Source organism: Ylistrum balloti, unplaced genomic scaffold (assembly GCF_031769215.1).
Source record: "Ylistrum balloti isolate Yb309-2 unplaced genomic scaffold, AGI_CSIRO_Ybal_v1 Utg370970, whole genome shotgun sequence".
NCBI lineage: Eukaryota > Metazoa > Mollusca > Bivalvia > Pectinida > Pectinidae > Ylistrum > Ylistrum balloti.
The window spans coordinates 196,075-209,032 of NW_026782544.1; the positions used below are offsets into that span (position 1 = coordinate 196,075).

At 36.9% G+C, this 12,958-nt stretch overlaps 1 protein-coding gene across 3 annotated transcripts in view; it reads left to right on the top strand.

Annotated features, from left to right (window-relative positions):
• The window catches only part of LOC132559812 (oxysterol-binding protein 1-like), a 31,677-nt gene that overhangs the window by 10,004 nt on the left and 8,715 nt on the right, over positions 1 to 12,958 (top strand). For 2 of the 3 annotated variants that reach the window (XM_060224437.1, XM_060224439.1), the window contains 6 exons: positions 984 to 1,170; positions 2,020 to 2,113; positions 3,946 to 4,084; positions 5,684 to 5,863; positions 6,747 to 7,110; positions 8,562 to 8,761. In XM_060224437.1, the coding sequence (XP_060080420.1) occupies positions 984 to 1,170; positions 2,020 to 2,113; positions 3,946 to 4,084; positions 5,684 to 5,863; positions 6,747 to 7,110; positions 8,562 to 8,761 (1,164 nt within the window). The remainder of the gene's footprint in view (positions 1 to 983; positions 1,171 to 2,019; positions 2,114 to 3,945; positions 4,085 to 5,683; positions 5,864 to 6,746; positions 7,111 to 8,561; positions 8,762 to 12,958) is intronic. The other variant, XM_060224438.1, reaches the window with a different exon arrangement.

The window sequence follows — 12,958 nt, forward strand, 5'->3', positions numbered from 1 at the left end:
ATCCCTGTTTGACTGAAAAGGAAATTCTTTTAAGTCCTACTCCTCCAGTAGGAATGAATGGATATTGTCCAAATGTGGGCTGAAGCATTCTGGGGTGAAGAATAATTAATCTTGTATAACCGTAAGGTCTCCGCCCTTGGAGCAGGAGGAACAGGGCCCAATAGGCAAAATGGAGCAAATTCTTAAACATCCTACTCTTCTTGTAGAAATAAGTGAATATCGCTCAGATTTGATCAAGAGTTCTTTAGCCCCTTGGGATGGGACGGGCAAGACCCAATAGGTGAAATTGGAAAAAATTCTTTAAAGTCCTTCTCCTCCTGTATGAATGAATGGATACTGCCCAAATTTGTTTGAAGTATTCTTGGGTGAAGGAGTATCAGCTCTGTATACATCCCTGCCCAAAATTCTTAAAAATCCTTCTTTTATAAAAGGACTATTTCCAAGTTTGGTCTGAAGCAGTTTTTATAAATAGTGAATCTGACTTCTGTTAGACTGCAAGGGCACTGGGACCCAATAGGGAAATTATATCAGAAATTATTTGTTATATTTGAAATCCTCTATTAAATGGCTAAATAAGCCAGTATAATGATGTAGGCCCCTTGGGCCTCTTGTTAATTATTCAACTTAATTTGCAGATCATTAGTGTTCATAACTTTGAATTCATGTCCAATGAATTCATACATGTAATATTTTGCATCGATGTCACTTGTGTAATAGACCACAGAGCATATCTCATTGTCTGCACCAATCAGATGCTATAATACATTGAAGTTACATCACGAATTCAAATTGGCTGCCTACATTTAAGTTTGTCCTTCACATTTTCACTTTAAATCCTGTCAAAATGTAATTTTTCTGAGATATGTAAGGAAATCCATTTTGTATGAGGTTTTATGAAATTTGTCGAAGCTCACAAAAATTATCACTTCTATGGCTCCTTTCTAAATATCTTGTATGAAAAAGAGATGCTTTGCTTCTTACAGGCTTGTTCAGAATACCTGGAATCTGCGCAGGGACAGGTCAAGCGTCTACAAAAGATTGTACACTTTGAACAGGAGCAGAGGATGAAACTTGAAGAAATGGTGGAACAGTTAGCTAAGGATCAAGTTTCCTTGGAAACACAAGCCAAACGATCAATGCATGCAAATGTCTCGGACAAAAAGGAAATGGGTAAGGAAGATAAAACTGATCGGAAAGTTTTTTGAAAATTGAAAAAAGAAAATACTGCTGCATGTTCTATTATTAATTTACGGGGATTTAAACAAATAACAGTAGGGGCTGATTTCGCGAGGAATTCTATTTGTTTCAGCATCATTATTATTCTAAATGGGACAAAATTACCTTGTCATGTTGGGGTCACATATACAAAGATATTGCTATCTTCTACACATGAATTCTGGAACTAAATAAATGTTTAAATTACAGTCTGCATTGTACCTGTATTATATGATCAGAAATTGTAATATTACTTCTTTTATCAGTTTCACCAACAATTGACTGGATATTAAGAAATATTTCACTGTAGATCTAAACTGACTGGATATTAAAGAATATTTCACTGTAGATCTAAACTGACTGGCTATTAAAGAATTTTTCACTATATCTAAACTAACTGGATATTAAAGAATTTTTCACTGTAGATCTAAACTAACTAGATATTAACAAATTTTTCACTGTAGATCTAAACTAACTAGATATTAACAAATATTTCACTGTAGATCTAAACTAACTGGATATTAACAAATCTTTCACTGTATATCTAAACTGACTGGATATTATTAAATATTTCACTGTAGATCTATATTAAACCTGTGAAAACTGGAAATATTTCTGAATCACAAGATTGGAAAAAGCATTATTTTGTTGTCCTTTTGAAGCAAAAACCCAGTAAACATTGTTTAGACAATGTATATATTTTAGATTGACAATATTTAACTTAACACATGCATGATGACAATATCTTTCAGATGGGAAACCAGGACTTCTTTTCTCACAAATGACTTTTTTTCAATTTTTCAGTTCCTGGATCAGATGAGGATGACTTTTTTGATGCTTTAGACTATCAGGCAAATGAATTTGAAGTAGCTTTGCCAAACAAACAACCCTCACACAGGTACATGGAAATAATAGGAATCTCCATCGAAGAATACTCTATCATGTCTTAGACAGGAAATGTCTGAAAATAAACTAACATTAAATACAGACATTAATGCAAAGTTTAATCGATAGATATTAACATTATTATCATTATCATTATTATTATTATTAACAAATGTCATATTATGATATATTTCCCAGTCCTGATTTCAAGGAATCTGTTTCTTTTTTTTTCTGTAAATATGTTTTCATGGTAAGAAATAGTGTAGAATTTGTTTATTTTGTTAGAAATATTTTTTTGCTATTTTACAAAAGCTTCAAGTGAAAATATTTCTATCTGCAACAAAAGTCATAATTTGATATATTTCCCAGTCTTGATTTCAAGGAATCTGTTTCTTTTTTTATTTGCTATTCTATTCTCATTAATAGTAAAAATATTGAAATAGTTAAAAAGGAGGCCACATTTACTTGGTCAGTAAGACTATTGGTCTACATAACCACTTGTGTAAATTAGAGGTCTGTGTTTCACAGCTCATTACCTAAAGCAGCTTGTGTTTCTCAGGAAGCTAAGAAACAGATTAGTCAGTGGTGAAATTGTGTGCTAGGGCAAGACACTTTACCACAAAATGCTCTGTATAGCATTGGGGGCCTCCTGTATGTTGTTCAGTGAGGTCACCACCAGCTACCACAGGGATACCCCTTCAAAATGACCCAGGCTGTTCACTGTATGATAAACCCAGCAATCAAGTGAACAAAGAAAAACTCATCTTCTCAACACCAACAAGGTTATACTTAATATCTGCTAGTGATTTTACTCATTATCTTCAGCTTATAAGCACGAGTTTACATCTGTGTATATTTTGACTCTAATTAGATTCATTACTTTGATACAGCACCCTCTGCCATGAGCATTTGTATCATCTTTGGATTTTCATTCATTTTGACTTTCAGTTTGATGGCAACCTATTATGAGTATGACAACTTATCACTGAAGTGTAGATAACCTTTGACCTATGAACGAATATTGTCAGCGTGGACTTCATTTTGTCCTGTGAATTCATTGTTGACCTTTGTGTGTCAGAAAAACATTATTATTTAATCTTTGACTTTGTCTGCTTCAAATTTTAATTTTGACTAAAGTATCCTTTTACTGTAATTCCATTTAATGGAACATTGCAGTTGTGCAGGTACGAACCAAGTCATTTTGATAAATGGAAAGTGATGTTCCAGTGAAATTAACCCATTTGTGGAGAACGTCTCATTTGAAGGTGCTGAGTTGGATCCAATATGGCCATCATTAAATTATTTCATGTGTCCTCATATATTCACAAAGATGTATTAATCAACAATTTCACCAAATTATCTTACTGTTGTATCTATAGGTAATATAACCCTCTCTGATGTCAGTGAGAATGTATGATGTAGTTTTGCAACTGAATCACACAGGTTATTTCCAACATTAACAGGCTTATGCCCATACTCATGAAAGATGGGGAGCTTACCTGTTGCAAAGATTTTTTTTTCTAGAAAATTGTATCATGCAAAAATAAGATTAGAATTCCATCTTGTCATAATTGGTTATGATTGATTCAGAATACAGTTGCACTCTGGTGTGTTTTCGTTTTGTGCCAATCACGGCCATCATTTCAAATATGTCGTCGTCATCATTGTTGATGAAAGCTAAATATTGGCAACAACTAACTTAGTCCACCATTTTGGATTTGCATATTGCAGAAAACATGATTGTTCCATTTGAAAGACCAGTTCCAAAGTGACACAACTGGAATGTTGCGGCAAATGGGAACATACTTCTAGACATCTATGTGACCTTTGACTTTTATTTGGCAGAAGGACCATTAGTGATATGAGCGTGGACAGTCAGATCATACCAGAGGACCGCAGTAGTGTGAGCAGTGATAATGATGATGATCGTGACACCCAGGAAGCTCGTGTTTACTCTCACATCAACACAGATGGTGACACTGCGGTAAATCAAATTTATACAACCCAATTCACATACACTTTAATGTTCAGATTTCTAATATTTACCAGATAGTAATGCCAGGGTACATCATCTATCATCCATCTTCTGTCTGTCAACATTTTTAGGACCACATCGCCTTTGTCAGGCATCATGTGTGGTGCTTCTATAAACAATTAAACATTTTTTACTTCTTCTCAAAAACTCAAAAATTAGATTTCAATGAAATTTTGTAGAAAACTTAAGATGAACCAAAATGGTGATTTATACGGTCCTTATCAGACTGTGGCTGAGAGGCAGGACAAAAAGGCTCAAATTTACTCGAATAGGGCCTTGATGGGTGGGGCTGAAGAGGGGAATTTTGGCAAGTAAATCCTTTAAATCCTACCCCACCTGTAGGAATAAATGGATTTTGCCTAAATTTAATTTGAAGCATTCTTGTGTGAAGGGAAATAAATTTTGCATAAATTTGAGGTCTTGGTCCCCCTGGGGGCAGGAATGGCAGGGCCAAGTAGGGAAAATAGTGTAAATTCTTTAAGATCCTACTCCTGTAGGAATTAATTAATGATGTCCAAATTTGGTCTGAAGCTTTCTTTTGTGAAGAGGAATTAGTCTTGAATACTTGTTAGGTCTTTGCTCAATGGGGCAGGTGGGGCCCAATAGGGGAAATAGAGTAAGTTCTTTAAAATCCTACTCCACCTGAAGAAGTGAGTGGATATTGTACCAAATTTGGTCTGAAGCATTCCTTGGTGAAGGGAAATCAATCTTGTATTTATATAAACATTATGTCTCAGTCCTTAGGGACAGGAGGGTTGGGAACCAGGTGGGAAATGTAAGTTCTTTCTCTTCTTCAATTTTCATCAGAAGCAATTTTTCTGAAATGGGAATCTGTTTGTGTTTTCAGGAAGGGGGGACACAATAGGGAAACCATATTCAGAAAAAAATTGTCATATTTGAAATTCTTTTTTAAATGAATGAATAGCTGAATTAGCCAGGTGAATAATGCAGGACCCTTGGACCTCTTGTATTTTCTGGGGTTTAAATTTCGCTATATCCACTGTAGCAGTATTGATCTGCATATACTAAGATAAAGATCCCGTGTAATTCAACTGGTGATTGTTTTGACACTCCGTACCTATGGTGGTTTGTGTTTATTAAGAATCAACGAAACAGACCGGTCTGTGCTTACATGATTTTGTCCTTGAGCAAGACATTTTACCGAAATTGTTCTGGATGACTTGAGATGGGCCTCCTGTATGTTGTTCAGTGAGATTGCCACCATGTATTACTGGTAGGCCTTGGCTATTCACAAGGCAATCAACCCAGCAGTGAAGTGCTCTGCAAAGAGGGAGTGAAATTCAGCTTATTTATTTTCAGATGAATAAAAAAATGGGTATTTGTATAATATACCTGTAGACAGGACATCAATGGAAAGAGATGGTTTTCTGATTGCTGCTTAATGTAGTCTCAGATCTGTGCAAAATTTAATCTCTGTGAACTGGGACAAATTTGAAATGACAACCCTGAACATTTAAACAGCTACAGAGTATGTTCTCTATAGTTGTATGTTTTTAAAATTCTCATGTAAATGTCATTTTGTTACAGAGTCAAGGCAGTTCAAAGTCAGTAACAAAGAAGTGTCCCGAACGTCAACTTACATCTGATTCCCTAGGGAGTCGAGGGACACGTAGACCTGTCATCCCATTAAAGCCAAACTATAGCCTAAATTTGTGGAGCATCATGAAGAACTGCATAGGCAAAGAACTTTCCAAAATACCCATGCCTGTAAGTAAATCCTGTTCATCTCACGAACATCATTTTCTCATAATGACATGACATGCATGAAGATGTCATCCAAGATAACTGTGTTTCTAGTTTTCAGAAAAACAAAAATGAACTAATATCTAAATTCCTTTAGATGGTGACTGCTTTCTTCCCAGGAATGTGTAGAAAGAATGTTTGACAAGTATTTTTCGGATTAATATAGGTATTTGTATATTTGTAAGAAGAGAAAAATGATAAAAGCTCAAAAAGCAAGCGATTCAAAGAAATGGAATACCAGAATACTGACACACAGGACACAATGAAATTGAACGTTGATATCAGACAAATAAAATAGAGACATTAAGTTCTGAAAACATCTTTCACAAAAACTAAAGGTGAGATCAGGTGTTCCAGACAAGTATGCATCTTTTTCTGGACATGATAAGTTTACATTGTTTTGAAAGATATTTCCAAAACTTCTAATTGTCCATTTTTAGGTCATTGTGTTTCGTTCATTGTCATGCGTAGTGTTTAAACTTTTTCTTTAAAACCCTACTCCTCCATTTTACTGCAATGTATTCTGCCAAATTTAGTTTGATGCATCATCGGGTGAGGGTAATAATGTATTAAATTCAGATTTTTTATTTTACCCCAAGCGGTTAGGGGATAGGGCACCAGAAGGGAGGTGCAGAAATTACCCTACTCCTCCATTCTCCAGGGTGGATTTCAACAAGCTTTGGCCTGATTCATCTGTTAGAGTAGGCAATTATTTCTTTCATTCAGAAATTTGATTTGACCTCTAGGGACTTGTAGGCAGGGCCCCAAAAGGGCAAATTTGTCAATATTTTGGCAAACATGTATTAAAACATATAAAGAAACACTTTCTGTCCAACTTTCTTCACAGGTAAATTTTAATGAGCCTTTGTCCATGCTTCAAAGACTGACTGAGGACTTCGAGTACTCCAGTATTCTTGACAAGGCAGGTGCTTGCGAGGACTCGGCTGAACAACTTGTGCACGTTGCAGCATTTACAATTTCTTCCTTCTCCACCACCGTAAACCGTAGCACCAAACCATTCAATCCACTCCTTGGTGAAACATATGAGTGTGACCGTATGGATGATTTGGGCTGGCGTACAATTGCAGAACAGGTGATGCATCATCCTCCAACAGCTGCCCAGTATACAGAGGGAAAAGAATGGATTCTCTGGCAAGAATTTAGCATGACAAGCAAGTTTAGGGGCAAATATCTTCAAGTCATCCCACTGGGTAAGGCCAATATGTGGATTTTGCTTTTTAATCACAGAAAATAGATTGAGAATTGGAGTTGAATTTGAAATTCCTCAAATCTCATATTTTGTTTTCGTTTTTTTGACATAAATGTTCAAAAGAAATATTTTCTCGTCATGTTATAATAACACCAATGTTAGTTGTATTTTTATCTAGTGCTATTGTGCAGGGTCCATAGTGGTGTGCCATCCATAAACTTTTCCTTTAAAACAATACACCTGCAAATTTGGTCTAAAACATCATTTGGAATTGAGTATCGTTTCTTAAATTCAGAAATTTGATTTGACACATAGAGAAATAGGTATGAGGCCCCAAAACAGTGTTTGGACAATACTCCGCTTCAAAACGTTGAATTTCTTTAATGCTTGAATGTATTTCATTCAATTAAATTGCCTGTAACATCAGTAGCGTTTTGCAGTTAATTTTTGAATTAAAAAATCTGATTCAACCCCTAGGGACTTGGGTGTGAGGCCCCAAGAGGGGAAATTTGACAATATTTTGCTTCATAATGGTACTTTTCCTTAATGGTTGAATGAATTTCATACGACTTTTGTCCATAACACCAGTAGGGGTTTGCAAATATTTCTTACTTTCAGAAATATGATTTGACCCCTAGGAAGTTAAACTATTTTTTGCTTCAAAATGCTACTCTTTCTTAATGCTTCAATGGATTTCAACCAAATTTAGATTAAAACATCACTGGGAATGAGGAATCATTTCATAAATTCAAAAAGTCGATTCAAACCCTGGTGAACAGGAATGACCTTGATCTGGTTAAAAGCTTACAGGGGTCAAATATATGAAAATGTTTAAATGACTTTTCAATACTCAAAAGGACAAGCATGATGATATTAGGCCTGTAGCATGCTAGGATGAAGGGCTACCAACTTTGTTAATATTAATGACATTAATCTACTTTCAAGGTCACAGGTATCCAATGTGTTAAAATGTTTTAATGACTAATTCTTATTGACTAAGAGGTCAAAGGTCTTGACATTGGTTCTCAGTAACTAAGTGGTCAAGGGTCTTGACATTGGTTCTCAATAACTTAGAGGTCAAGGGTCTTGATATTGGTTCTCAATAACTATTTGGTCAAAGGTCTTGACATTGGTTCTCAATAACTTAGAGGTCAAGCATCTTGATATTGGGTCTGTGGCTTGTTTTTCAACTAGCAAAAATGTCTTGATGAACCAACAATGTCTTCTATGTAAGCTGTGGAGTAATTGAGCAATTTATTTTAGGCCTATTTTGCCTCTTTCATATGAAGGTCTTTATAATCAAATGACTGTTCAGGCCCCATGGGCCTCTTGTCCCAATTTGTTCAGCTAAGGCATGTGCAGGTAGAAAAAAACAGTGGTTACATTTCAGAAATTGCAAATCTGTTGTACAAGTTGTGGACTTGATTTCTAAAATTAAATGCATCATTTCAGGAATTGCACACCTGTTGTTTAAAAAGTCTGGAAATCATTACACATGGAGGAAAGTGACCACAACAGTTCACAATATCATTGTTGGGAAGTTGTGGGTTGACCATCACGGGGAGATGGACATCACCAATCACACAAACAATGACAAGTGCCATCTTAAATATTCAGCATATAGTTACTTCTCACGAGAGAAACCCAGAAAGGTACGTTCAGCAGTTTATAGTTACTTCTCACGAGAGAAACCCAGAAAGTAACGTTCACCAGTATAGAGTTACTTCTCACGAGAGAAACCCAGAAAGTAACGTTCACCAGTATATAGTTACTTCTCACAAGAGAAACCCAGAAAGGTACATTCACCAGTATATAGTTACTTCTCACGAGAGAAACCCAGAAAGGTACATTCACCAGTATATAGTTACTTCTCACGAGAGAAACCCAGAAAGGTAACTTCAGCCGTATATAGTTACTTCTCACTAAAGAAACCCAGAAAGGTACCTTCAGTATATAGTTACTTCTCATGAGAGAAACCCAGAAAGGTACGTTCAGCAGTATATAGTTACTTCTCACTAGAGAAACCCAGAAAGGTACGTTCAGCAGTTTATAGTTACTTCTCACGAGAGAAACCCAGAAAGTAACGTTCACCAGTATATAGTTACTTCTCATGAGAGAAACCCAGAAAGGTACGTTCAGCAGTATATAGTTACTTCTCACGAGAGAAACCCAGAAAGGTACGTTCAGCAGTATATAGTTACTTCTCACGAGAGAAACCCAGAAAGGTACATTCACCAGTATATAGTTACTTCTCACGAGAGAAACCCAGAAAGGTAAGTTCAGCCGTATATAGTTACTTCTCACTAGAGAAACCCAGAAAGGTACCTTCAGTATATAGTTACTTCTCATGAGAGAAACCCAGAAAGGTACGTTCAGCAGTATATAGTTACTTCTCACGAGAGAAACCCAGAAAGGTACGTTCAGCAGTTTATAGTTACTTCTCACGAGAGAAACCCAGAAAGTAACGTTCACCAGTATATAGTTACTTCTCACGAGAGAAACCCAGAAAGGTACGTTCACCAGTATATAGTTACTTCTCACGAGAGAAACCCAGAATGGTATGTTCACCAGTATATAGTTACTTCTCACGAGAGAAACCCAGAAAGTTACGTTCACCAGTATATAGTTACTTCTCATGAGAGAAACCCAGAAAGGTACGTTCAGCAGTATATAGTTACTTCTCACGAGAGAAACCCAGAAAGGTACGTTCAGCAGTATATAGTTACTTCTCACGAGAGAAACCCAGAAAGGTACATTCACCAGTATATAGTTACTTCTCACGAGAGAAACCCAGAAAGGTAAGTTCAGCCGTATATAGTTACTTCTCACTAGAAAAACCCAGAAAGGTACCTTCAGTATATAGTTACTTCTCATGAGAGAAACCCAGAAAGGTACGTTCAGCAGTATATAGTTACTTCTCACGAGAGAAACCCAGAAAGGTACGTTCAGCAGTTTATAGTTACTTCTCACGAGAGAAACCCAGAAAGTAACGTTCACCAGTATATAGTTACTTCTCACGAGAGAAACCCAGAAAGGTACGTTCACCAGTATATAGTTACTTCTCACGAGAGAAACCCAGAATGGTATGTTCACCAGTATATAGTTACTTCTCACGAGAGAAACCCAGAAAGTTACGTTCACCAGTATATAGTTACTTCTCATGAGAGAAACCCAGAAAGGTACGTTCAGCAGTATATAGTTACTTCTCACGAGAGAAACCCAGAAAGGTACGTTCAGCAGTATATAGTTACTTCTCACGAGAGAAACCCAGAAAGGTACGTTCAGCCGTATATAGTTACTTCTCACTAGAGAAACCCAGAAAGGTACCTTCAGTATATAGTTACTTCTCATGAGAGAAACCCAGAAAGGTACGTTCAGCAGTATATAGTTACTTCTCACGAGAGAAACCCAGAAAGGTACGTTCAGCAGTATATAGTTACTTCTCACGAGAGAAACCCAGAAAGGTAAGTTCAGCAGTATATAGTTACTTCTCTCAAGAGAAACCCAGAAAGGTATGTTCAGTATATAGTTACTTCTCTCAAGAGAAACCCAGAAAGGTACGTTCACCAGTATATAGTTACTTCTCACGAGAGAAACCCAGAAAGGTAAGTTCAGCAGTATATAGTTACTTCTCTCAAGAGAAACCCAGAAAGGTATGTTCAGTATATAGTTACTTCTCTCAAGAGAAACCCAGAAAGGTATGTTCAGCAGTATATAGTTACTTCTCACGAGAGAAACTCAGAAAGGTACGTTCAGCAGTACATAGTTACTTCTCACGAGAGAAACCCAGAAAGGTACGTTCAGCAGTATATAGTTACTTCTCTCAAGAGAAACCCAGAAAGGTACGTTCAGTATATAGTTACTTCTCTCAAGAGAAACCCAGAAAGGTACGTTCACCAGTATATAGTTACTTCTTACGAGAGAAACCCAGAATGGTATGTTCACCAGTATATAGTTACTTCTCACGAGAGAAACCCAGAATGGTATGTTCACCAGTATATAGTTACTTCTCACGAGAGAAACCCAGAAAGTTACGTGCAGCTGTATATATTACTTCTCGTGGAGAAACCCAGAAAGGTACGTTCAGCTGTATATAGTTACTTCTCACGAGAGAAACCCAGAAAGGTACGTTCAGCTGTGTATAGTTACTTCTCACGAGAGAAACTCAGAAAGGTACGTTCAGCAGTATATAGTTACTTCTCACGAGAGAAACCCAGAAAGGTACGTTCAGCAGTTTAAAGTTACTTCTTACGAGAGAAACCCAGAAAGTAACGTTCACCAGTATATAGTTACTTCTCACAAGAGAAACCCAGAAAGGTACGTTCACCAGTATATAGTTACTTCTCACGAGAGAAACCCAGAATGGTATGTTCACCAGTATATAGTTACTTCTCACGAGAGAAACCCAGAAAGTTACGTTCACCAGTATATAGTTACTTCTCATGAGAGAAACCCAGAAAGGTACGTTCAGCAGTATATAGTTACTTCTCACGAGAGAAACCCAGAAAGGTACGTTCAGCAGTATATAGTTACTTCTCACGAGAGAAACCCAGAAAGGTAAGTTCAGCCGTATATAGTTACTTCTCACTAGAGAAACCCAGAAAGGTACCTTCAGCAGTATATAGTTACTTCTCACGAGAGAAACCCAGAAAGGTAAGTTCAGCCGTATATAGTTACTTCTCACTAGAGAAACCCAGAAAGGTACCTTCAGTTTATAGTTACTTCTCATGAGAGAAACCCAGAAAGGTACGTTCAGCAGTATATAGTTACTTCTCACGAGAGAAACCCAGAAAGGTACGTTCAGCAGTATATAGTTACTTCTCACGAGAGAAACCCAGAAAGGTAAGTTCAGCAGTATATAATTACTTCTCTCAAGGGAAACCCAGAAAGGTATGTTCAGTATATAGTTACTTCTCTCAAGAGAAACCCAGAAAGGTATGTTCAGTATATAGTTACTTCTCTCAAGAGAAACCCAGAAAGGTATGTTCAGCAGTATATAGTTACTTCTCACGAGAGAAACTCAGAAAGGTACGTTCAGCAGTATATAGTTACTTCTCTCAAGAGAAACCCAGAAAAGGACGTTCAGTATATAGTTACTTCTCTCAAGAGAAACCCAGAAAGGTACGTTCACCAGTATATAGTTACTTCTCACGAGAGAAACCCAGAATGGTATGTTCACCAGTATATAGTTACTTCTCACGAGAGAAACCCAGAATGGTATGTTCACCAGTATATAGTTACTTCTCACGAGAGAAACCCAGAAAGTTACGTGCAGCTGTATATATTACTTCTCGTGGAGAAACCCAGAAAGGTACGTTCAGCTGTATATAGTTACTTCTCACGAGAGAAACCCAGAAAGGTACGTTCAGCTGTGTATAGTTACTTCTCACGAGAGAAACCCAGAAAGGTGCGTTCAGCAGTATATAGTTACTTCTCTCAAGAGAAACCCAGAAAGGTATGTTCAGCTGTATATAGTTACTTCTCTCAAGAGAAACCCAGAAAGGTATGTTCAGTATATAGTTACTTCTCACGAGAGAAACCCAGAAAGGTGCGTTCAGTAGTATATAGTTACTTCTCTCAAGAGAAACCCAGAAAGGTATGTTCAGCTGTATATAGTTACTTTTCTCTAGAGAAACCCAGAAAGGTACGTTCAGTATATAGTTACTTCTCTCAAGAGAAACCCAGAAAGGTACGGTCAGCAGTATATAGTTACTTCTCTCAAGAGAAACCCAGAAAGGTACGTTCAGCTGTATATAGTTACTTCTCTCTAGAGAAACCCAGAAAGGTACGTTCAGTATATAGTTACTTCTCTCAAGAGAAACCCAGAAAGGTACGGTCAGCAGTATATA